The sequence below is a fragment of the Hypanus sabinus genome, chromosome 14, assembly GCF_030144855.1.
Source record: "Hypanus sabinus isolate sHypSab1 chromosome 14, sHypSab1.hap1, whole genome shotgun sequence".
Lineage (NCBI taxonomy): Eukaryota > Metazoa > Chordata > Chondrichthyes > Myliobatiformes > Dasyatidae > Hypanus > Hypanus sabinus.
Window position 1 is genome coordinate 20,231,646 of NC_082719.1, and position 26,785 is coordinate 20,258,430.

Consider the following 26,785-nt stretch of genomic DNA (forward strand, 5'->3'; position numbering starts at 1 on the left):
ATAACACGCTGCCTTCAGGATCCTTGTATAAGAGTTATATAATTTTATTCTGATCCTGTTTTTATGTGTATGCATATGTTTTACATTATCATATTCACAATAAATTTGTCAGTTGAAGCTTTTTGCTTTTGAGCTGTGTGGTAATGGCATTGTTGATTAGCCAATGCAATGTGTTCTCAGACTATAATCCAAGCTCTTTGTTAATGTACTGTGTGTGTGCAGTGACTAGATTTTTGTTTAAAAATGCATTTCTGTACTCCATTTTCTTAACAACTGTGGCATATATTAAAATTTTGTTACCAAGGCTTTTCATTTTCATGATGGATAGTAATTATATTTTAAATCCCAAATTTAGGATGAGGCAAGCAGTATGCCTTGTAGATTTTGCTGAAGAGCATGAATGCACACTTGTTGTAGAAACTGAGTCTTTCTGATTGCTTCTGTTTGTTTTGAAGTTTGCAGGAAACTTATGAGGCAAAGAGAAATGAATTCTTAACTGAGCTGCAGAAAAAGGAGGAAGAGATGAGACAAATGTTTGTCATGAGGGTAAAAGAGAAGGAGTCTGAGCTGAAGGAGGCTGAGAAAGAGGTATAACTGTACCTGCTGAATTGCACGTTAACATGAAATCATGGAGTCATACAGCACAGAAACGGGCCACTGACCCATCAAGGCTGCATTGACAAACAAGCTATTTACATTAATCCTCCACTAATCTTGTATTCTTTCCATTTTCATATCAACACACCCTGGCCTGATTGTATTACACACCTATACATCTATTATCGAAGTATATATCCATTATACGACCTTGAGATTCATCTCCTTGCAGGCAGCCACAAGCAATAAAACCTAAAAGAACCCATTTTTTAAAAAAAGAGGACCGACAAGCACCTGATGTGCAGAGGGGGGAGAAACACCAATCATGCAAACAGTAAAAGCAAGCAAATAGTATTTAGAATTGAAGTACACAAAAGAGAGTCTGTCCACAGGCAGAAAGTCACAACCCCAGTTCAGCACAGAGCCGAATAAACATTGCGGGGTAGCATGTTGAACCGGCACATCTCACGTCTCCAGCCCCAACACCCTGACCTTTTCAATCAGGCTCAGTGCTTAAACCTCCGTTCAAACATTGGGTTCTGTTGCTTTGGTATGGGGCCTGGACCCCACCACCTCGATCTGGACTGTGTTGTTAATAAAGAATTTAGTTGTTTCCTTTGCTGTGTTTGCCATCGATAAGTAGTCACTGAGTTTCAGCAGCACTATTAGAGGCAATTTACAATGGCCCTTGGAACGTGGTTAAAAATGGGATCCATAGAGGATACTTACATAGTCGTGGTACAGACGCTATCTCAGCAGCCTTGGAGGCTGGAGCTGTGAGCAGTAACTGTACTAGCTCTGCTGCTGTACCCTTCCCCTTTGAATGCCACTTTATCACCTTGAAGTATTTCTTTGTGGGGATTGATCAATGGATTTTTCCCACAGTGGAAGCCAGGCACAGTGTATGGATTACAGACAAGAAAATCATGCATAGAGTACTAATGTTTATATTGTTATGTTTTGCTTCCATTTTGAAAGAAAAGAAGTTTTTTTTTTAAACCTCTGTCCTGTTGCACTTGCATTCCCTGCAGCCATGCTGAAACCTGGCTGTTATCATTATCCACAGGACAGAGTGAGTCACAAGCACAACTAGGCCTGAAATGCACCCTGGGCCATCTGCCCTGCAACTTTATTAAATATCTGATAGTCAGAGACATCTAAAAACGGATTGGGGTTAATTTCTCACATTTAAAAGTACTTTAATAGAAAGCGCTAAGTGAAACTAAAAAGCAATTGCACTTCTTGATCAAGTTTAGCAACCTCTTTCAAATGAAAGGGGTTGTGTTCCTTGAGTTAGACTACAGTTGAAGTCGGAAGTTTACATACACTTAGGTTGAAGTCATTAAAATTCACTGTTTAACCACTCCACAGATTTCATATTAGCAAGCTATAGTTTTGGCAAGAAGTTGAGGACATCTACTTTGTGCATGAAACGAGTAATTTTTCTAACAATTGTTTACAGACAGATTATTTCACTTTTAATTGACTAGATCACAATTCCAGTGGGCCAGAAGTTTACAAACAAAATCAAAAGAAATCAGCCAAGACCTCGGGGAAAAAAAAATTGTGGACCTCCATAAGTCTGGTTCATCCTTGGGACCAGTTTCCAAACACCTGAAGGTACCACGTTCATCTGTACAAACAATAAAGCACAAGTATAAACACCACAGGACCACACAGCCGTCATACCGCTCAGGAAGGAGACGCATTCTGCCTCCTAGAGATGAACGTACTATGACACAAAAAGTGCAAATCAATCCCAGTACAACAGCAAAGGACCTTGTAAAGATGCTGGAGGTAACAGGTAGACATGTATCTATAGCCACAGTAAAACGAGTCTTATATCGACATAACCTGAAAGGCTGCTCAGCAAGGAAGAAGCCACTGCTCCAAAATGGCCTTAAAAAAGCCAGACTACAGTTTGCAAGTGCACATGGGGACAAAGATCTTACTTTTTGGAGAAATGTCCTCTGGTCTGATGAAACAAAAATTGAACTGTTTGGTCATAATGACCATCATTATGTTTGGAGGAAAAAGGGTGAGGCTTGCAAGCCAAAGAACACCATCCCAACCGTGAAGCATGGGAGCAGCAGCATCATGTTGTGGGGGTGCTTTGCTGCAGGAGGGACTGGTGCACTTCGCAAAATATATGGCATCGTGAGGAAGGAAAATTATGTGGGTATATTGAAGCAACATCTCAAGACAACCAGGAAGTTAAAACGGTCACAAATGGACAATGACCCCAAGCATACCTCTAAAGTTGTGGCAAAATTGCTTAAGGACAACAAAATCAAGGTATTGGAGTGGCCATCACAAAGCCCTGACCTCAATCAGATAGAAAATTTGTGGGTAGAACTGACAAAGCTTGTGCGAGCAAGGAGGCCTACAAACCTGACTCAGTTACACCAGTTCTGCCTGAGAAATGGAACAAAATTCCAGCAACTTATTGTGAGAAGCTTGTGGAAGGCTACCCAAAATGTTTGACCCAAGTTAAACAATTTAAAGGCAATGCTACCAAGTACTAACAAAGTGTATGTAAACTTCTAACCCACTGGGAACATGATGAAAGAAATAAAAGCTGAAGTAAATCATTCTCTCTACTATTATTCTGACATTTCACATTCTTAAAATAAAGTAGTGATCCTAACTGACCCAAGACTAGGAATGTTTTCTTGGATTAAATGTCAAGAATTGTGAAAAACTGAGTTTAAATGTATTTGGCTAAGGTGTATGTAAACTTCTGACTTCAACTGTATGTGAGAGTCTGGGGATGTAGAAGGGAACTGGCCCTCTCAGCTCGGGAGGTTTGTGCTCCAACTCTGGAACTGAGGTGATCCCTTAGCCATGTGGCAGGTCAGGCCTCAGCTTATTCTTAGCTCCCACATTGCAAAGGGAAGACACAAAGATTAGGAGTGAACTGCCTGTACACAACAGCAAAAATCAGGAATCACCAGCAAAAAAAATCAGTCTTCTAATCTATAGCTGGAAAGTTGTATATTTAAAAAAAAATACATCAAGGGTGAGACAGTGGTAGCAAGTTTTGTTCCCTTAAGGGCACAAATTATCTAGTTGGCTTTTACAACAGATGGACAATATTTAAATCAGCTTCATTTTTGTTCTGGAGTAGCCTTGGTAGTTACTGGATTTCAGCTTTGGTTTCACAGTTTTTCCATGACGAGACATGAATCTACACATCTAGGTTTCTGATCTACATCATTTCACATTTAATCCGTCCATCCCTTATTTGTGTATTTTTGCAGCTTCTTGGTGCACGTTCTGTATTTGAACCATGTGACTTAATTACTATCCGCAGCTTCATGAGAAGTTTGATAACCTGAAGAAGACTCATCAAGATGAGAAGAAGAAGCTAGAGGACAAGAAAAAGGACCTGGAGGATGAAATGAATGCTTTCAACAAAAGGAAAGCCGCAACTCAGTTGCTTCAATCGCAGGCTCAGCAAGCTTCCCAGACAACCAAAAAGGACAAGAAAAAGTATGTCCTTTTTCAGTATCTTTGTAAGCTTCTGTTTTATCTTTGCATCTTGCTGCAAAGATCTCCTAACCCGACTTTAAAGCTCAAAAGGAAGAGTGGTGTGAGGGTAATGGTGGGAGTGGAAGCAAAGCAAAACCTGCTTCTTAGGTGGCTAGCAGCAATAATATTTACAAATGAGAGAATTTTGTTAACCCTTTCCCCCTCAAGCAGGTATCATGTCTTGTTAGATGAGAAGAGACCAGGTTACCCAGAAATGTCCCTGTAGGTTGCTTGCACTTCCTAAAAATCACATAGAAAAATAAAGTTCATCTCCAAACGGTAAATATCCAGCATATTAACAGGAGCCGGACCAAATGTGAACTTATTGCAGAGTTTTGTCTGTTTTCCTTAAGGTTTGGGTCATTCTAAATAACTAAAAGAACTAAATGTGAAATATAAAAGCAATAGTGGAATTAATTTTACTCCATACATTGAGGTGTTTGAAATGTAAGAATACTAATCTCATGACAATGTGTAATTTGTGCAGTGTCATTAGATTTTGTTGTTGGTTCTGAAGAGTGTTTTCAGGGAAGTATTATGCTCTGATACCACTTTGGTCATCATCGAAATCTTTCTGCAGGTGGCTTAAACTTGGATGGTAAAGAAATATTTTCTGGGTCAAAAATCAATTTAAAATTGACTTTCTCTACATTCTAATATTTGAGTTTTCATATTAAAGGCTAGAACTTCTCTGAATTTCCATTAAATCGAGGCTTAATTTTTTTTTGTGATACTGCATTTATTTATAGCAGATTAGCAGACCGTATACAACTTTAAAATTCTCTTGTAAAATAGACTTGTGAATCTCTATCACCTGTTTTATATTGTTGCAGTTTGCATTCTCTGCCCCTGCGACTGTCACAGTCACACTTGTTTGGGCCTGCAGAGTTGTGGAAATCAGCCTCATCGCCACAACCACATCTACAAATGGTGAAGTGGCCCAGTTAGTAGATTCTGAGGTCGATCTCCCAGCTTAACCTGATCATCATTCAGCTTGGTTCACTTCTGCCAAAAGTTTTTGGGACCATCTTGTCTCTTGTTAGCAGCATTTGAAAATAGTTTAAATGAATTGAAGTGCAGGTTGCTCTGTGTTACTAAGAATCTCCTGTTACAGAAAATTGCATTGCAAAAACAATAGCTAGAGAATTTCAGACTCAAAATAAGGTTATTTTTGCCAGAATATTTTTTTTCCAAAAGTTAAGGTTGTTAATAGTTATTTTGTCACTGAAAGCTAAGGATGCTAAAGGCAGCTGATTTCATTGAGAATCAATGGAAGCAAGTGCTTCTTCATTTCCATTGGCCTCCCGCAATTAATTTAGCAGCCTGCGTTAATGAAAATGGCATCTAGTTACTGCAGAGAGGTTACATATAAACAGATTTTTTTCCAAGAAACTTTTTTTTTACTGATTGTTAACTTTTAAGTGGTTCTCTAGATGGCAAACAAGATTGCATTATTGCAGCTCAGCCTGCATAATACAGATATTGTTTCCTAATTCACTAATGGTGTTGTATCCAGTTTGCATTATGAAAATATGTATTATAGGAGAACCACTGGTAATGCAGAGATTGCCCAAAGAATTACAGACAACCTATTAATCGACCCTACAATTTTTTACCCATTCATATAGATGTGAAAACATAGTTGAGTTTAGTGAAAAATGTATGGAGAGTGGGATGTCATGGCCAGTGAGTTGATGCAAAATAACTTATTCCTCAAAACAGTTTTGCATTCCTAAGTTGGTGAATGATTTTACCATGAGTTACTACAACAGAATTTTTATTGTTTTAATTCACTAAGTTCTATTTGGTTAGGTTTATTTCTGTAATAAATTTACTACAAACCTTTTTAGTTTATCTGCCTGACCTTCTCTAAGTGGACGGTATATTCGAAGTTGATAGGGAATAATGACCATCAGGGAACCCCCATTAACAACTAGGTAGTTTGCTTATCACCTTCTTTGTGTTGGCTGAATCGATGTGGCCAATGTATCAAACTGTTGGGGGATCTGGATGAGCACCGTGCACAAGTTATTGCTACACAAAAAACTTATTGATAACAGGAGTAGCCTTTGTTGTCTTACTATTTGCATTGTGAACATGCTGCACACAAACCTCTACCACATTAGCATGTTTTTTATATATAATTCTACTGGAGTGGCTTGAAGATGTACAGGAAAAGTGCATTCCTTAAAGTATGGCAGTGAGTGTTGCAAAGCCATACAATTCAGTTATGAAGTCTCTTTCATAATCTAACAAAAGCATATATGTAGATAATAGGTAAGGACTAGATGGACTTGACATTCCATTATTATTGGTATTCTATCTTCTGAAATTATATATTTCACTGCAGCATCTTTTGAAGAGGACTAAAATATATTTTAGAAGAGATGAAAATGTACATGTGTATATTTTTAGTGTTTACTCTTTTCCATATATGGTGCCTGACCTGCTGAGTTCCTCCAGCATGTTGTGTATGTTGTTTGGATTTCCAGCATCTGCAGATTTTCGTGCATGTGTGAGTGTTTTGTTGTGTGTTCCTTGGGTCAAAAGGGAAGAGGTAATTAACATCAACTGCTTGGTTTACAACATCAGTGTCAGAATTCTGAGGTGTACACACTTGTGATTTTTCACCATTGTAAAAAGAAGAAACTGATTCACCACTTCTGCATTCTATATTTCTGCAATACTTGGCTACACCTTGGGATGTGAAAACCTTTTTCACATGTGAAAAGAGTAATCCTTCATCTTTCTCGTTAATCCTGGCTGGCTTTCCAGTTCAGGGTGCTACATTGTTTCTGCAGAGATGCTGTCAGGTGGACACAAGTTTTCTGTGATATTATTCAAAGCCAAAAAGAGAATCGTCTCCGATGCCCTTGCCAGTGCTTTGGGATATTAGATGCATGTTTTCTCTCCTTTTTTTAATCCTTTAAATCCTTTCAGGCTGAATGCAAGCATAATAAAGTTTTAACTTTGACCACCAAATTATATTAAATATCACACTGAATGATTATGGTGTGCTAGGCAGCGAAAGCTGAGTATGTGGATTCTGTTCTCATCCTACCTATGATGAGATATCAATATAGAAGGCTGACCAAAGAGTTTCCTATCTGAAAAACAAACAATTTTATCTCAGGCAGCCTAGAATATAGAGAAGTGTTCTATTAAAATGTCTTGTGGTTCTCCATTAGCTTTGAGTAATTTGTGCACGCCACCCTTTGAAATCTTCTCCCACAACTTGTAATTTCTCATCTTTGCAACCGGAATGAAAACCATCTACTTCTGTACATTTGACCTTCCATTTGCTAAGATTTTGCCCCTGCTCATTCAATTTCAATTGGTAAATTCTTGCTCCCATATGCATTAATTGCTTTGCCTCCCATATTCCTATCGTTCATTGATTCTGGTGCGTAGCTCTGTTCTTTCATCCAGGTCACTGAAATCTATATAAGCATCCAAAGATATCAAAGTATATTTATTATCAAAGAATGTTTGTTATACTACCTTGAGATTTGTTTGCTTACAAGTAGTAAAAATAAATAAAAGACCAACACCCAATGCCCTATTATGATATCCCATTATGTACCTAAAAAGGAGCCCTTCAGAGGGGAAAAAAAGAGATTTGTCAGATATTTTACAAGTTTGCAGTGTCTCATAGATCATTGAACATTTGTGCCCAATTGCTGTTTTAGAAAAAGGATACCAATGCAAATTAGTGTCAGAAGGAAGACTTGGGAGAGCTCAGCACAAAAAGAAAACAAAATTAGTCTAGGTAAGCTGACAAGCTGAACATACAGTAATTCTAAAATTATCTGTTAGTGAAATTATAGTGAAGAATCCTAATTCAAGTACAGAGATCAAGATGTCGGTAGGTTTGATACCCAAATCAGGTTAACTTAAGTGTTTAAAAGGCAAACACGAGGAAATCTGCAGATGCTGGAAATTCAAGCAACACACACAAAATGCTGGTGGAACGCAGCGGGCCAGGCAGCATCTATAGGGAAAAGTGCTGTCAAAGTTTCGGGCTGAGACCCTTCATCAGGACAGTCCCTATAGATGCTGCCCGACCTGCTGCGTTCCACCAGCATTTTGTGTGTGTTGCCTAACAAGTGTTTAAATTTATTTAGTTTCTTGGTTGCATTTAGGCCATTAGTTAAGCTATTTAAGCAATTGTTTCTATAACAGAATAAAATATCTAAAAGATGCTTGTGACTTCAGTCAGTTTAATCTTTTAGCTGCTTATGTGTAAATGCTTCTATGGTCTTTATACACTGAGTAAAATAATTTCTCTGCTCATTTGAGTGAAAAGAAATTGCTTGGCAACTCTGTTCTGTCTCCAACCAGAATATTCGTCTCCTGCTCTATCCTGTTCTTAAATGACTAACATCTGGTAAATGTCATCAGAAATATCTTATGGTTGTTTTTACTGCAATATGTTACTAGAAGATTGTTCTGTTGGAATGATGTACTCCCTGTGTGTTTGATCTTCCTTTCCTACAGATCTTTAAATTCTTTTGTAGGTTACACAGTTATCTTTTATCTTGTTTTGACTTTATAGAGACAATAAGGCTGTCAAGTAGATGTTGAGACTTGCTTCTAGTTCAGATTATTTATTTGTACAGAATCAAATTGGTTTTAATATGATCAAGGTGGTCATTCAATATGGCACTCGGGAATTAGTGTCAGAAGGAAGATGTGACAGTGTTTGGCAAAAAAAATTCGAGTGTGGGTGGGGTAGATGATAAGTTGCAAGTGTGATATTCCCAGAGTTAATATTGGTTAAATAATAGTGAAAAAATAATTCAAGTACAGAAACCATGATGTATAACTTTGCATATTCCATTTCTTTGCCTTGTTAGTAGAAAAACAGATGCACTTGCACAACTGCAGTTTGTGGGAATGTCTTCGCTATATATCTTTTTTAAATATAGTGGATTCGGGTTAATTGGGTAGTCAGTTCACTAAGACAGCCACTTTTTTGGGACAACTCTTAAAGAACAAAAACTAATCAAGAAGATAGCCAGGATTCCTTGTGTTTATTTGGGACACTATGCCACCTAATTGGGACAGGAGACTGTTGCTGAAGAGTTTCTAACTACCATCAGTTGTGTGTACTTGTGTGGTCTTTAGACACTATACCATGCTTAAAGCAAACAGTTTTCCAATGGTATCAGTTGCATGTGTTTGTGTTCAAAAAGCTGTGATTTTTGTCACTGATAATTTGCGAGAAATATGCAGTAAGGCAATTCAGAACTTTCCTGCTTACTGTGGCTTCAATCGTTCAGGCTTGGAGATGCCAGAAATGACCAGAAGTGATAATGAAATGATTTCACTACTTCAGCAAGTTAGGAACTGCAAAGAATTTTAAGGTAGCGACAATCATCTTGAATATTACAATGAAAATGAAGATTTGGAGGATGCAGTTATCAAAAACATTCTATGAGGCAGTCCATTATCTCCACTAGGTGTCTGCGCTGGTTTTGTTCATTTATAGTCAATCAACAGAAGCATGCACTGAATGAATTCCTACATCAATAAATACAGTATTAGGAACTAATGCATAGTTTTATAGTACTGCAGTATTATTGGTAGTGTTCTAATTTGTTCTGCACTTCATTGAAATATGTAATTTGTACTCAGTTAAATGGTAGTTTGGCTTTTTTCTACTTTTTAAACTATTTTCATGAAACTTTGCCTATTTGGGGAAGCTGCTTAATTGGGCCAAAAAGTACTGGTCCCGATGTGAACCAGTTAACCAAAACCCACTGCATTTAGTTTTTGGATGACGCTTATATAATTGGTTGTATGGAAACTTTCAGTAATCAGGGAAAAAAAAGGTCAACTGAATAGCATGTCATCATTCTCCAATGTAACTAGCTTGAAACCTGGAATATGTAGCTGAGACAGGAACATCAAAGTAAATAAAAATCAAAGTAAATCAGGAAATAACGTGAAATTTACTGGGTGTTGTTGCTTTTGCTAATGTTCAGAGCTAGTGAGATTAAGATAAAACAAAGCATAATTTGTATCCTTTCCATTCTTCAAGCATTCTTTTTTTGATTTGGATGGAAGTTCACACGTGGGATGGGCAAAATGGGGTGGTTGTTGTGGTGCATATAAGAGTGATCTGCAGCAGCTATATATGCTCATCAGGTTTCACTTGCCGAAGTATTTTGTTGATTAAACAATCACACCATTGCTTTTGCTGTTTTAGTTATTTCACTGTTTGCTTAATTTAACGTACCATTAATGATTGAGGATTGTTAAAATTGTTTGGCTTGCACTGCATTGACATAGCAAAGTGTGTTATGTTGCATGCTTCCTACAAAATGTTCATATTGATAGGTTCTTGGATCTTTTAGCATCCTAACTTTATGCATTACTGTGTAGAAAATTAATGTTTGGTCACATTGAAATGTAATGAAACTTGAGGACAATCAAAGTACAAAATTATTTTGCTCTGGGCTAGAATTGAAAAGTAAATTACTATCATGTTCGGGGTGCTCAGCTGTTTTGCAGAATGTCTCCCTTACTCATTCTCGAAGTTCTCAAATTCAGTTTCCCCAATGGACACTCCCACTTGAACCCTTTTCATGCAGTATGAAATGGGAGTTTCAGTTCTGTGTATTTGTGTTTGCCATGTCAATTTTAGTTTGGTTCAACTGATCAGTATCATGAGGAATTTGAATATCCCGATTAAATATCTTCTGTTTTCTTTAATCTGAATATGTAGTTTCCTGTAGCCAGATAGCACATAGATGTTTCTTACATTTAATATCCTTGCTACAATATGATGAGCAGATCTGCACATGGCTCTGGAGTTGAGTTTTGAACTCCAGAATGCCCCTAGCTGTAATAGCGTTGCACTAACCATTACACTACTGTGCTGCCCACAAAATTCTGAATAGTTTGTACTTGAGGGCACTTCTGAATCACAGCTGGGCAGCACAAATGGCAAAGCTCCCAGTCCCAATCCCTGGGGAAGCCACAGTGGTCACCATGCACAGCACATTTGTTCTCTGCTTTTAATGGAACAAGTTTCTGACCCAGTTCATTAGCTGTTCAATGATTCCTTGCATGGACTTCCCATGTGGCATTAAATCAAAAGTTTGCTGAGTTCTGGATACATAATCTCAAAGGAAGTCCTCTCAGTTCACAGGTTCCACAACCCTTTGAAGAGCTCTGTCAATAGTAGCTCTCCCTGTATTACAGCATAATTTTTTCTCTTCTCCCCCATCTCGAAGATTTGCTTTTTCTCCCCCTATTGCGCCCTTCTTCTGAAGAACTCAAATATATTTATTTCCTCATGTCAGAGAGCAGACACTTCCAGGACAATTCTTTTGCTGAATTTTTAAATATATTTATTTTGACATGCCCATATAATGATTTATATCCAATATAGTCCATATTATGATTTTTTTTTAAAGATTTCTTTGTCGCAACCATCAACTCCCTTGTTTTTCTTGGGGTGGGGGGGGTAGTTAGAGGCCTCGTTATCGTTCATTGATTTTTAACATATCCAATTGTAATAGTTGCTTTTGTCCTTTATTTTTCTCCAGAGTTCTTAATCACCAATTAGATGGATTTAAAAGTAAAAGATCAAAAGACCACACTATTAACTTGGTTTTAAAATTCTTTCAGTAATATAGAATTGGTTTTGGAACAACTTAGTGTTTTCAGGTAGAATGGTCAAGGTATCAGTCATTGGTCGATAGCCTCACTTCTTGTGGCAAAAATGGGAAAATAAGTAAGTTTTTCAGATCCTCCCAAATTGGCCATTTATAATTTGGATTGTGATCAAATTATAGATAATTTATGTCAACTGAATTTTTATTTGTGCAATCATGTTTCTATTGTAACTTTTCCTGTAAAGGGTTCCAAAAGCATTTCTAGATTATTGAAATAATTTCAAATCTTGGCTGGAGTTATGGCCTTTGACTAACTATGTCTAGTTTGAGTGAGCTGATTTAATTTGGATACAAGTAAAAATACTGCAGTTGACCTTAGCATCCTGTAACTGGAGAGTGGAAACATCTGCATGGTTGCCACCGGATTGCTGTAGAGTGAACTTTGTTGGAAAGCCTATTTGCTCTCACCCAGTCAGGTGACAAGTGGCCTTCGCTATGAAGACCACTCCCAATCAAATAGCCTGCACAATTTGGGCTCTTGAAATGGGAAATATGTTTAATTGGTTGAGCTCTAATGGGGAAGCATGCTGCAGTAAGGCTGTGATATATGTGCTGCCGAAGAGAGCACACTCTGAATCAGCTGCTGTTTAAGAACTTTTCAATAGGCGACACCTAAAGTTTAACAAATGATCAAGCATTTAACTTGTGACCAGTGTCATGACGGTGAGCCATGACTTTTGTTGGCCTTTTATAGTAGGTTGTGTTGTGTTAGCACTCCCTGTATTTCAAATGACTGAACATACAGGTCTAAATTACCAGCAAAAGTCTCTCAATCCAGTTACTGCTCTAAGCTTTAAAATAATTTATTACTAAAGGGCACCATTTTGAGTGAGCATCACAAGCCTGGGATGGGGAAGTGAAGATGCTTGTAAATCTGCCAGAATCCAAGACATACACATGATGGGAGCAGCATTTAAGCTACTTGCATCCTCTCTGTTCTTTGGGGAGAGAAGGCTCTGTCACAGCTCTGTGAAAGATGCCTGCAGCACCACAGCAGGTAACAAATCCATCCCCATTCACTCTGCCAGTTCCCCAAACACTCTTTCATGGGTGCAGCCTGTCCATTACCTGGATTCATAGCCTGGATTAGACGTAGCCATCTTCAGGAGTCCAAGTCATGTTTTGCAATAACAATCTAACAAATTGTTTTGGAAACTTCAACTGTAAACATAGATCCTGAATGATGAGAGGAGAGGTCAGGACCTGGAATATCTCCCAAGCACTTTACAATACTCATGCCTGACTTGTAACAAGAAACAGGGCTAACCAGTCATTCCTCAACCCTTTTAGATTATGACTAATTTATATACTTTATCAACCTAATACATCTTGTATTAAAGACTCACAAAATTTGAGGCCAAATTTTTTTTTATGTATAATTAACAGTACTGACCTCAAGTTAAATCTTTCAATTTTCTCTCGTTTGATATTTTTAACATTCATGGTTTAACTCCATGCTCTTTTTGAACATTTGTCTTACATGTACCCTTCCTGATTTTTAAGTTGAAGCTGTGTGATTTTCTAGGGGCCGACTTTGTCATCAAATCCAGTGCTTTTCAGCACGACGTACAGTTTTAATAATGGCAGTTGCTAAGAAGTATGTGGCATTAGAATGAAAACCTAATCAAACAAACCCAGTAATTTTGAATTTCCACTGACTTATTGAACTAAATTGTTACATTTCTGCATATTAAAGATTAGGGTAACAGGAAGTATGGAACTGAGTCGTTCCTCAAGAGATTCTAAATGTGAGGAAACATTGTACTGTATTTAATTAAATACAGAAATCACTCTTCAATGCTCTTGCCTGTAAAAGAGTCATTTGAAACTACATAAAGATTATTACATCATTCTTGCATGAGTTTGTTAAATGTGAATTTATCAGCTCAAGCTGTGCTTTTTTATTTGAAACATAATTTGCTATATTTCTCAGGCTATTTGTAGTTGTAATTAAAGGCAGCTGTTTGTAAATATGGTTTGTATTTTTAATCACTGCTTATGGGATTGTATTGGAATGCTGCACATTAATTTATAGCATATGATTTCTAATTGTTTTGTTTTGTTTCCTTTTGTTTGATTGCAGTGCAAGCTTCACATAAGCAACCCTGGCAAGTCAAGGATGCCACCCTATTCATCTGCTTAGCTGTAACGCATCTTCCATCAAAATGTCCATCCATTTTTTTTTACAGAAATAGTATTGAAAGAATATTAACAATTGTCTTTTAATATAGGAAAATCCTTTAGTGTGGATTCCATGAAATGAAAAAGGAGTGCTCCTTGTTTCTGAGGGGCTTGGGGAAAAGTAAAGTTTCTAATGAATTGAAAATAAACTGTAGTTAACATATTGGGCTAGTTATCATATTCCATTTTGTATGCTGGAATTAGGGCAAGGCACTCTGCAGGGAAGGACTGATGTATATAGATCCTTTCCCATTTGGAATCTTACAGAAGTCAGATCCAGACAAAATAATTTGCCCATAACTAATTTACGGACTTTACTGTTGTTACCACAAGACATGGGCTGGTTCAGAAGTAATTTTATTTTGGATCATTTGTATGAATCTGATGTTTCCCTAGTTCCATGAGTATATTTCTCATGTACGTGTGTTTCTGTCATTAATAAGGTGGAGTTTAAAATATTATTTGTACTTTTTTATATGTACGCACTAAAGCTGCTCTAACTTGGTGCTATGTTTCCATTTGGACAAATTTACCCTTTTGGAACCCTTTCCCAAGTGGATGATTAATTCCCTCATGCCTGATGTGGATTTGCTTCTGTTACTGATGCTGATCTATTTTCTTCCGGCTTGGTAATGCCTCTCCTCCAGTGCTATTAAAACAAGCGTCAGAATCATTGTGCCATTTTCACAGATTCACACTTTTCAGTGGTAGGTTTCAGTTTTGTCTAACTACATATAGCTCTGGACAAGGAGAGGTGGTACCTACCTTGAGGTATGCATGAATAGTACTAACAATGCCTATTTTAACTACGTGCATTTCAGTCACAAGCTTTTAACCACATGCCAGTTACTTTAAAACTCTACATGTTATAAGATGTGAAATTATACTGTTTGCTAAATTGGACCTAATCTATTGAATAACACGTCATTCTTAGAGGGAATCTAATTTGAAGGCACTGTCTTTAAAAAGACTTTGTTACTGCAGTTTGCCATTTAAATCTGTATAAAGGTAATCTTGAAATTTGTATTTCTTCTCGGGGTTGAATTCTTATCAGTGTATTAATTTTTCTAGTTAGTGTTTTTTTTCCTTTTTTAAAAAAAATAAAGATACTGATAAAGGCATTAAATAGTTTGATAATTCCATGCCAACAAAACTGTTTAATTAACGCTGTAGCACCTCAGTTCAAATTGCACCAAATCCTTCATTCTGCTTATTTGAATGGAGCTTTTCCTTACATCAGCTCTGAGCTAGGTAGAACACCTGAAAATTATGTAGTTTATTGACTCTTGGAGAGAGAAAGAATAGCATAACTAGTTGTCCTAAAGTATTAAAGACCATCTTGAAAACCTACTTCATTCCAGGAGAAAGGGAGGAAGGAGCAATATTAATGAAAACCTTAACTACAGTTTTTCCTAATGACTTTACAGTAAGATTTCAAAATTAATCCTGGAACTATAATTTTGAGGGCTTGTTTGTCAAAGGAGAATGCTTTTAGCTATATACCCTTCCTGGACGATATTGGCTGATTACCCTGGCATCTGTTTTATTTTGTTTCTGTATATCTTCTGCCTTGTTTTCACAGTAATCCTTGGCTCTGCACGGAATAACTAGTATCCCACAAATCTAATTGGATTGTACTTTCACCCTTGCATGTAAGTACAGGAGTTGAAGTTGTTTTAATGTTCAGAAGTGAAGCATATAGCCCAAATGATTGCTAGTCTGTACTCTGAGCTAATTTTATTAGTTTGGTTCAGAGCAGTTCCAGAACAAATTAATATCTTGCACCAGCTGCCTCCCACTCCTTTCCTCTTTCTGTTGCTCTGTAAAATGCTTTGCACATTAAGAGCTGCCTATTTTATTTTGCATTCATTGTGCTCCACGTATTTAATGAGGTAAACACTCTGGTAATCTTTAAGCATATACATTTTAATGCACTCGTATGAACTCCAACATCTTAAATGAGTTTGTTGCTAAATATAATTGTTATTTCTTTATGATGCACCATTACATACATATGTGTACCAAACCAGATGTCCAGATGTCTCTGCATTGCTTATGTGCAGTTCTTAAAGAGGTGAACCTTGTGTACACAACGTACTTTTGTGCTTCCTGCTTTCTTTTTGTGAATTTATTGGGAAGCAAGTGAGGTGGAAAAGAGGAAATTAGTAAATCCTTAAATATATTTCAGATCTCAAAATCTATGCTTTCATCACTGTTGTGGTTTTTAAGGTGATCATGAGTAACAGTAGTTCATTTCGATACTGTTATAAAATACTAAGCTATTTGTTATATCCACAATTTGTGTATTCTAGAGCACATATAAATATAATGGTGCCAGCACTGATGCATTTTGTTCAGATCGATGTTTTTGTATGACCCCTGTGTGGTGTGTGAAGTGTTTTTAATGTTTCTCCAAAATACTATGCATTGGAGATAATTGTATCACAGCTGCTTGTAACACAGATATAATTGGCTCCTAAAAGTGAAAGCCCAGAACCTGCATAACTTGCATCCTGTGTGACTTTCTTGTGCTTGTGTGTATTTTGTGTTTTTTCTTTAAATTGAGAAGTTGTATTGTCTTGTTTTATCAGTATGAACTTCCTTCTTCATGCACTGTTCATTGTATGCAGCTTACTAGATGTGCTTGCAAAAAAAAGTTTTATGTACTATTTCTGTATACCTACACATTCTCCTAATGCTTTTGACTGTGAAATTGGAGGTAGAGATTTCTGATGCTGAGGATTTCTCTGGCATTCACTATTCTATATGATTACAGGTGGGAGAGGGAGAGGAAATCTGTCTCTTCACAGGACAAAGAAAAGTACATTGTATGTCAATTCCAATTTATGGCTCATAAGGAATACTTTAGGATATACTTCAGTTAAAAACAAAGATATTAGCTTCCAGGTCTTAACAGAAAAATACAATGGTTTATAATTAAATTTAATGGGTCGAAAGTGGGGTGCTGTAGTTACACCAAGTAGGATACAATCTATTTAAAGGAAAAACATGTTGTTTGCATCTGGATCAGGATTGGGTCTAACAATGATGTCTGCTGCAGATTAATATTCTGCCAAGTTACTAGAAGGAAGCTAGCATCAAACGAATTGCACCACTGAAGGTAATGATAAAAGTTGACTGTCATCACTTTTGCCTTTTTTTAACACTTGCCTTTTCGAGAAATTCCATTTGTGCACAGTTTTCCTGGTTTCTCCTTGGGATTTGAAAGTTCGTTTAGATGGATTTATTCTATTCCTCTTTATTTTTACCCACCCTCCCCGTCTCTCCACTGTTTAACCAATATTCTTTCTTTAACTTTCCTCTATAGCTTCTTTATCTAGTTGTCCTGCTGCCTGTCCCCTTCTCCACTGGACAAGATACCCAAAGCTTTAGAAGAGCTACAATATATTCACACACCACGCAGAAGAATTCTTTCTTTGGTCATCATTTTATCTCTGCTCCTTGCTGGTTACATTTCTTGTACTGTAGCATGATAGATATGTATTTTATACATTTCATATGGAGGAAAATCTTAAAATATCTACATGAAAAAACCAAGACCAGACAACACAATATTTATAAACACCTAGCCTTTTTAGTTTGGGGTCTGTCTGATATAAAATTTTATTGTGGTATTGGAGACCATGGTGCCTCTGATAACATGTAATCTTTTTGTTTAGGCTTGTTTTTTGACAGCCTTACACTTTTTACTTTTCAATTAATCTCTGCAAGTAAGCCTAAACCCACTTATAAAGATTATCTAAGAAATACATGTTTTTTAGTTGATCACACATTTCAGACTTGTGTATGCTAAATTGATTTAGTGGGAAAAGACCGATCAACTCTCAAAATGCTGACGCGTGATAATTCTTGTCACATAGGTATCAGAGGGGAAACTGAAGGTGGCCAAGGTTTTTTTTAAATATAAACTTATAACTGAATTTTTAAACTTTTTTGCTCAAGTTTTAATATGTTAAATCGACCTTTTTATTAATACTGCATCCAGTGAAATGCTTTTAGTTTTTTTTTGCAAAAATATCATCTTTAATGTCTCCGGATTTTACTTTACACATCATCTGAACTACTTGACATCAGTGAAGCAGTTGCATTTGTTTACTTATGTAACATTTGGTCAATAATTGAAATCATTTCCAAGGATTGTTATAAAGGTGAAGAGTGCAAAGAAGGAAAGACCATTTAACCCCTCTTGACTGTGCCAACTATATAGAGCTATTGAGCTTAAATATCACTTAACACTTGGGTGTGAAGCCCTGTAGGTCACTACTCTTCAAATGCACCTTTCTACATTAATAAAGATTAAATATTTTGCAACAGGTAAAGTGCAAATAATGTTTATTCTAGTTTAGTGGCCAGTGTAAATTTAATGAAGATATGAAGGCTGCAATCCTGATGTGGTCTTGGATGAAAATTGTGCTCCAGTATAACCTCACTGGCTTTTCAGATGTGCGGTGTTCTGATCTAGTTGCGTAAGCTTTCCTGTAACAGATATCCTGTATTTGAACATTTGTTTGGAGACTGTGAAAAGTGAAATTTTATAACAAAATAAAGTGACTTTTAAAAACCACAGCTTCACCCTAATTCTCCATGTGGTAAACATTCTAGGTTATGTGTTTCTTGTTTACTTTCATCTTTAATACACTAATGTTTTAACTGTTTGATTCCTGATGTCTTCTTTTGAATTTAAATAAAAGCTGGATAAATTAAGTTCTGTATAGCTGCAATTTTGATATTTGTTTTGCAGTTGCTATCAAATCACCATCTCATCCCCAACCTAGGGAAATTTCTCCATGCAACAATGTATACTTGGAGGTCTGTCAAAATTGCACATTGTCAGAAACGAAGATGTTGGCCTCACCTCATGATGTAACTTTAATTCTCCTGGCTTGCTCACTGGAATTCAGATCTTGGATTTCAAAACTAGTGCTGCAGCAAACAATTAAAATGCATTGAAACTATGAAATGCAAATTAAATTGGTAAGCAAAATTAATGAGCCTTACATCCATTTTAACTCTATGTTACATATAACTTTTCCAAACATAGGCACACTGCACCTTAAAGTATTTTAGACCAAAACTCCATCTTGCATCTCTTATGGGCAACAGTTAAGTTTTTACAGTGTCCTTAGTTTTTTTTTACTCCTTTGTTGAAGAAAATATTTTAATAAAATTAAGGGGGAGCATTTCTTACAAATTGTTTGTTCTCAATAGACAATAGGTGCAGAAGTAGACCCCTCGAGTCTGCACCGCCATTCTGAGATTATGGCTGATCATTCACTATCAATACCCAGTCCCTGCCTTGTCCAAACCCAGTCCCTGCCTTGCTCTCACCTGAAATAGAGAGATGGAAATCCCAAAAGGAACTGTTTAAGAATAGTTGTCCTCAATGTGTTGCAGCTTACTGGTATGTAATTCTCTTAAAACTTCAAAGCCATTAGAAGCATCAAATTTTATGCAAGGAGAAAACATCTAAACCTAAAGTTGTCAAAATATATTTCAGTGGCCTTTTTCCCCCCAAATTTTAAAAAATTAGAGCATTGCTTAAACAGTGCAGTATGCAAATAACAATGCAAATAACTGCATGTAGATTTGCTTTTAGGAAGAGAAGTGAGTGCATTTACTATTAAAAGGGAGAAGGTGCTCAAAAAGTTGAAAAACCTAATGGTGCACAGGTCACCTGGCCCAGATTAACTCCACCCTAGGGTCCTGAAAGACAGCGGTAGAGACTGGAGAAATTAGTAATGATCTTTCAAAATTCATTGGACTCTGCCATGGTGCCAAAGGACTGGAAAATTGCAAATGTCACTCCACTCTTTAAGAAAATAGGAAGGCAGCAGAAAGGAAATTATAGACCAGTTAGCCTGACCTCAGTGGTTGGGAAGATGTTGGAGTCAATCAATTGCTAAGGATGAGATTGAGTACTTGCTGACACTGGACAAGATGGGACAAAGTCAGCATGGTTTCCTTAAAGGGAAAAAATTGCTTGACGAGCCAGTTGGAATTCTTTGAGAGGATTACAAGTAGGATACATTAAGGGGATGCAGTGGATGTCATATATTTGGACTTTCAGAAGTCATTTGACAAAGTGCCACACGTGAGACTGCTTACCAAGATAAGAGCCCATGGTATTAGAGGAAATTTACTACCATCATTAAAGTATTGGCTGATTGGTAGGAGACAATGAGTGAAAATAAAAGGATGCTTTTCTGGTTGACTGTCAGTGACCAGTGGTGTTCCACGGCGGTTGGTGTTGGGACCATTTCTTTTTATAACCATGTAACCATATAACAATCACAGCACGGAAACAGGCCATCTCGGCCCTCCTAGTCCATGCCGAACTCTTAATCTCACTTATTCCCACCTACCCGCACTCAGCCCATAACCCTCCACTCCTTTCCTGTCCATATACCTATCCAAATATACCTATATATTTTATGCTGTGTATCAGTGATTTAGATGACGTAGATGGCAGTGGTGCCAAGTTTGCAGATGATACGAAGATTGGTGGAGGGGCAGGTAGTGTTGAGGAAGGGGCTAAAAAGTGGCAAATGAAATACAATGTTGGAAAATGTATGGTCACGCACTTGGGTAGTAGAAAAAATGTGTGGACTATTTTCCAAACGGGGAGAAAACCAAAAAATCTGAGATGCAAAAGAACTTGGGAGTCCTTGTGCAGAACACCCTAAATGTTAACTTGCAGGTTGAGACGGTGGTGAGGAAAGCAAATGCAATGTTAGCATTCATTTCAAGTGGTCTAGGATACAAGAGCAGGATGTGATGCTGGGGCTTTATAAGGCACAGGTGAGGCCTCACCTTGAGAATTCTGAACAGTTTTGGCCTCCTCATCTAAGAAAAGATCTGTTGGCATTGGAGAGGGTTCATAGGAGGTTTACAAGGAATATTTATGGTTCTATAACGTTGGATGGCTCTATCTGTACTCACTGGAATTTAGGACAAAGGGTGGAGGGGATCTCATTGAAGCCTTTCAAATATTGAAGGGCCTACACAGTAGATGTGGAAAGGATGTTTCCCATGGTGGAAGAGTCTAGGACACAGCACAGCCTCAGGATAGAGGCGTGACCATTTAAAACTGATGCAGAGCAATTTCTTTAGCTGGAGGTTGGTGAATTTTGTGGAATGTGTCACCACAGACAGCTGTGGAGGCCAGGTTGGGTGTATTTAAGGCAGAGTTTCATTGGTTCTTGATTGGATAAGGCAAAAGTTTACAAGAAGTGGGGCTGAGGAGGGGGAAGAGAGGATTAGTCTTGATTGAATGGCAGAGCAGACTCTATTGGCAAATGATCTCATTCTACTCTTATAGTCATAATAAGCAGGGATATGGATTTTAAATAATGAAACAAGTTAGTCCGGAGTCATGGGTGTAGTTAAAATGCCAAGAAAAAAGTATGTAATGAATATTGTATTTAGATTTGTAATGAGCGTCCAAATTAAATTTGTAAGCCACAGATTTGATTGCAAAATGATCAATACAGTATTTGTTTTCTTGAACCTTAAACTGTCGGGATGATGTTTTACAGTTAAATAAATGCCTGCTCATTACTTTAGCCATTTTAAACTACACATTTGTGTTACATCAGCAGTTTGAATGCCACTGTATCTCAGCCGGTCCTATTCAAACCCACAGCCTTGAGTCAGATGTAAACTCCGTTGCAGGAAGTACTGTATTGTCAAAGTTGTATCCTTCAGGTGAGACATAGATCAAGCAATTCACTCCGTATTTTCTCTTGTTTTCAGAGGGAGAGAATTCAAAAGCAGATTTTAAAATGGCATCAAATATTAGTTAATTCCACTTAAAGTAATGTATACAGCTCTGATCCTAGGAACTGGAGCCTGTTAATGTCAGTTCCACTGAAGAGCCTAGTTGCCAATTGACTTTGATCTCATCATTAGAACAAGACTGGGCCCTGATGTACACAGACCACCCAGACTTACACTCTCCAACTACAGTGAAAGCAAGTAATTCTCAACAGCAAAAATATTCTTAGCTGTGAAGTTGGGATTTGTAATGATATGAATGCACATCTAAAAGCCAATCTCCTGTGTCTATGTGCCTCAAAAATGTTTATGCCAGAGCTTTACCATCAAATCCCAAATTCTTTCAATACCATGACCAAACCCCAGGTCACAGGGTCATCATACACTGGTATAATACAGAATCTCTAACTCCCATTTCAGAGGTTAGATTCCAGTCAGAATATCTAATGTTCTTCCACCTGATATATAGCATATGGTTTCATGTACATGTGAAGCCATGGCTAACATACATTCGAGTTTATTACTACCTGCTAAAGCAAGTAGTTTAGGAATTCATCTTCCAAAATCTCACTTTTATACATCACCCATCACCCTGACTCTAGCAAAACGGTTGTTCAATGACTCCTTTTGAATCACAACACTAATCTTTAAACTCTGATACTGACTGATCATATTTTTTGTACTTTCTCTTCCTGTACTTCACGTTTGTGATCGATTACAAAATTAGTGTAAAACTTGGTGTTCGTGATGTTCCACTAATTCAACATAAATGTTAACAATAAAATGCTGTTTACTGTGCAAAAGTCTACGGCACCCTAGATTTTTTTTAAATATTGTTTTAGATGTTTAATTTTCATTTACTTTAGTATCAGTGAAAAAGAATATTTTAGATTTCCATTCATTTTCCAAAAATTAAATGTTACAAAGGAAAGCTTAGACGTTTATTAAAGAATTAAGCAATATATCACTTTTCAAATAAAAACTTGATACTTTATAGGTATATAACCCAGTGCATGATAAAAACAAAGATAACAAACAGGTGCTATTGATCAATGACAATGATTTGAATGAACTAATCCGATTTAGCTGAAACAGTATAGGTGTAGAAGGCATCAACAACCAAACTACAAGGTGAGGGGTAGGGTGTGGCAGATATAACAGTTTAATCTACAAATCTTCAATTCTTACACCATGGCAAAAGTGAGCATAGCAACGAGACACAAGGTGGTCATCTTGCGTCAGCAAGGTCTCTCCCAAGCAGAAATTTTGCAGCAGACAGGAGTTTCAAGATGTGCTGTTCAAGCTCTTCTGAAGCAGCACAAAGAAACGGGAAAGGTTGAGGACCAGAAACGCAGTGGATGGCCACAGAAACAGTGCAGCAGACAAGAAATACATCAAACTGACGCCCCTTCTAAATCAGAGGAAGTCCAGCACTTCTATCAGCTCTCCACTTCCAGAAACCATGAACTCAAATATACCTGTCTACAATCCAGAAAAGTCTTGTCACAAGTGGTCTTTCATGGAATAGTTGCTTTCAAAATCCCATTCCTCCAAAATGAAAACAAAGCCAAGAGACTCATCTACACACAAAAACAGAAGGACTGGGGTCCTGAACAATGGCAGCAAGTACTTAGGCTGAGGAGACAAAATTTGAAAAGTTTGGCTCAAAGAAGAAGCAATTTGTTTGTAGAAGACCTGGAGAATGCTGCAAAGATGAGTGTCTGCAGCCAACCGAAGTTTAACAGAGATTCCCTGTTATAGATCTGTTTGTTATAGATCCCTATAACAGAGAATCGCCATGACGCGGAACTCTTCTTCCGCCGGCTCCGTCTCCTTTTTTGACAAGGACTCTCCTACCCCCACCCGTCTTCAACCCTCCTCCTCTTCGTGGACACCCCGCTCTGGTCTTCTACCTGCTCTGGATCTCTTTATTGCTAATTGCCGATGGGACATCAGACTTCACTGCACCCTGTTCCAATTCCAACCTAACTCCTTCCGAACGCTCTTCTCTCCGCTCCTTCCGCACTAATCCCAACCTCACTATAAAACCTGCTGATAAAGGGGGAGCTGCTGTTGTCTGGCGTACTGACCTCTACCTGGCCGAGGCACAGCGATAACTCTCTGCTACCTCCTCTTATTTACCCCTTGATCATGACCCCACTAAGGAGCACCAGGCCATTGTCTCCTATACCATCACCAACCTTATCAGCTCTGGGGATCTCCCATCCACTGCCACCAACCTCATAGTTCCCACATCCCGCACTTCCCGTTTCTACCTACCCAAGATCCAGAAACCTGCCTGTCCAGGTAGGCCTATTGTCTCAGCTTGCTCCTGTCCCACTGAACTCATTTCTGCATACTTTGACGCTGTCTTATCCCCCCCTTGTTCAATCTCTTTCCACCTATGTTCGTGACACTTCTCATGCTTTGAATTTTTTCCAATGATTAAGTTCCCTGGCCCCCATCGCCTTATTTTCACCATGGACTTCCAGTCCCTATATACCTCCATCCCCCACCCGGACGGTCTCGAAGCTCTTCGCTTCTTTTTGGATTCCAGACCTAATCAATTCCCCTCTATCACCACTCTCCTCCGTCTAGTGGAATTAGTTCTTACTCTCTCAATAATTTCTCCTTTGGCTCCTCCCACTTCCTCTAAACCAAGGGTGTAGCCATGGGCACCCGTATGAGTCCCAGTTACGCCTGCCTTTTTGTTTGCTTTGTGGAACAGTCCATGTTCAAAGTCTATATGGGTATCCATCCCTTCTTTTCCTTCGCTACATCGACGACTGCATTGGCGCTGCCTCCTGCACGCATGCTGGGCTCGTTGACTTCATTAACTTTGCCTCCAACTTTCACACTGCCCTCAAATTTACCCGGTCCATTTCCGACACCTCCCTCCCCTTTCTTGATCTTTCTGTCTCCATCTCTGGAGACGGCTTATCTGCTGATATCTACTATCAGCCTACAGACTCTCACAGCTACCTGGACTATTCCGCTTCCCACCCTGTCTCTTGCAAAAATGCTATCCCCTTCTCACAATTCCTCCGTCTCCGCCGCATCTGCTCTCAGGATGAGGCTTTTCATTCCAGGACGAAGGAGATGTCTTCCTTTTTTAAACAGAGGCTTCCCTTCGTCCACCATCAACTCTGCTCTCAAACGCATCTCCCCCATTTCCCGCACATCTACCCTCAACCCATCCGCCCGCCACCCCACTCGGGATAGGGTTCCCCTTGTCCTCACCTACCACCCCACCAGCCTCCAGGTCCAACGTATAATTCTCCGTAACTTCCGCCACCTCCAAAGGGATCCCACTACCAAGCACATCTTCCCCTTCTCCCCTTCCTGCTTTCCGCAGGGATCGCTCCCTACGCGATTCCCTTGTCCACTCGTCCCCACCCCCTCATCCCTTCCCACCGATCTCCCCCCGGCACTTATATTTGTAAACGGAACAAGTGCTACACCTGCCTATACACTTCCTCCCTCACCACCATTCAGGGCTCCAGACAGTCCTTCCAGGTGAGGCAACACTTCACCTGTGAGTCGGCTGGTGTGGTATACTGTGTCCGGTGCTCCCGGTGTGGCCTTTTATTTATTGGTGAGACCCGACGCAGACTGGGAGACCGTTTCGCTGAACACCTAACGCTCGGTCAGCCAGGGAAAGTAGGATCTCCCAGTGGCCACACATTTTAATTCCACGTCCCATTCCCATTCTGATATGTCTATCCATGGCCTCCTCTACTGTCAAGATGAATCCACACTCAGGTTGGAGGAACACCTTATATACCGGCTGGGTAGCCCCCAACCTGCTGGCATGAACATTGACTTATCTAACTTTCGTTAATGCCCCTCCTTGACATATTTAGTTGTTTCCCTGTTCTCCATCTCCCTCTGGTGCTCCCCCCCCCCCCCAACTCCTTTCCTTCTGCCGAAGCCTCCCGTCCCATGATCCTTTCCCATCTCCAGCTCTGTATCACTTTCGCCAATCACCTTTCCAGCTCTTAGCTTCATCCCACCCCCTCCGGTCTTCTCCTATCATTTCGCATTTCCCCCTCCCCCCACTACTTTCAAATCTCTTACTATCTTTCCTTTCAGTTAGTCCTGGCAAAGGATCTCGGCCCGAAATGTCGACAGTGCTTCTCCCTATAGATGCTGCCTGGCCTGCTGTGTTCCACTAGCATTTTGTGTGTGTTGTTACAGAGATTCCCTGCAGCTTTGGGGCTATATTTCTGTAGTAAATTGAGTTGGTGATCTGGTCAGAATTAACTGAATCCTCAATACTGAGAAGTACAAGCAGATTCTCATCCATCACACAGTACAATCAGGGAGGCATCTGATATGTCCCAACTTCATCTGCAGCAGGACAATAACATCAAACATGGCCAAAGTCATAAAGAACATGGAATTCTGCAACAGATGGTATGGCCTCCACAGAGCCCTGATCTCAACATGATCAAGGCTGTCTGCTATTACTTGGAGGATCAGAAACAAAGGAGACAGCCAGACTCTGCAGAAGAACTGTGTCAAGTTCTTCAAAATGCTTGTAAGAACCTACCAATTTTCTTATGAAACGGCACAACAGTTTATCTAAGAGAATCAATGCAGTTTTAAAGGCAAATTATTGTGACAATACTGATTTTAGTTCTTTTAGTATTTACAGCTCTTTAAAGTTTTTAATGTTTAGAGACTACATTTCACTTTTTGAAAGCATCTTGGCTTTAGGTTATTTCAACCTGCGTCTAAGACTTTTGCACAGTACTGTATCTCTGACTTACTTTAGCCGAGGTAAGAAACGTGGTAAAATAACTTTGAGATTACAAAATAGTGGCATCTAAATATTGCTGTTTGAATTTCAAAAGTTATCACCCAAACTACCAAAAAAAAATCCATTTTTTGTTTCACTAAAATGAATTTGCCGATTTATGTTGAATGTATAATTCCAGGTCTATTTTAAAGACATTTCTTTGACAGTAACCGGTAGTAAAGAACAAGCTAAAACA

The 26,785-nt window shown here is 38.5% G+C and overlaps 1 protein-coding gene across 3 annotated transcripts in view; it reads left to right on the plus strand.

The window, feature by feature from the left end:
- LOC132404584 (septin-11) overlaps positions 1-18,727 on the plus strand; it is a 99,475-nt gene extending 80,748 nt beyond the window's left edge. For all 3 annotated transcript variants that reach the window (XM_059988843.1, XM_059988844.1, XM_059988845.1), the window contains exons 8-10: positions 456-588; positions 3,911-4,089; positions 13,897-18,727. In XM_059988843.1, coding sequence (XP_059844826.1) covers positions 456-588; positions 3,911-4,089; positions 13,897-13,912 — 328 coding nt within the window. In that variant the 3' untranslated portion in view covers positions 13,913-18,727. The remainder of the gene's footprint in view (positions 1-455; positions 589-3,910; positions 4,090-13,896) is intronic.
- The last annotated feature ends 8,058 nt before the right edge of the window (positions 18,728-26,785 follow it).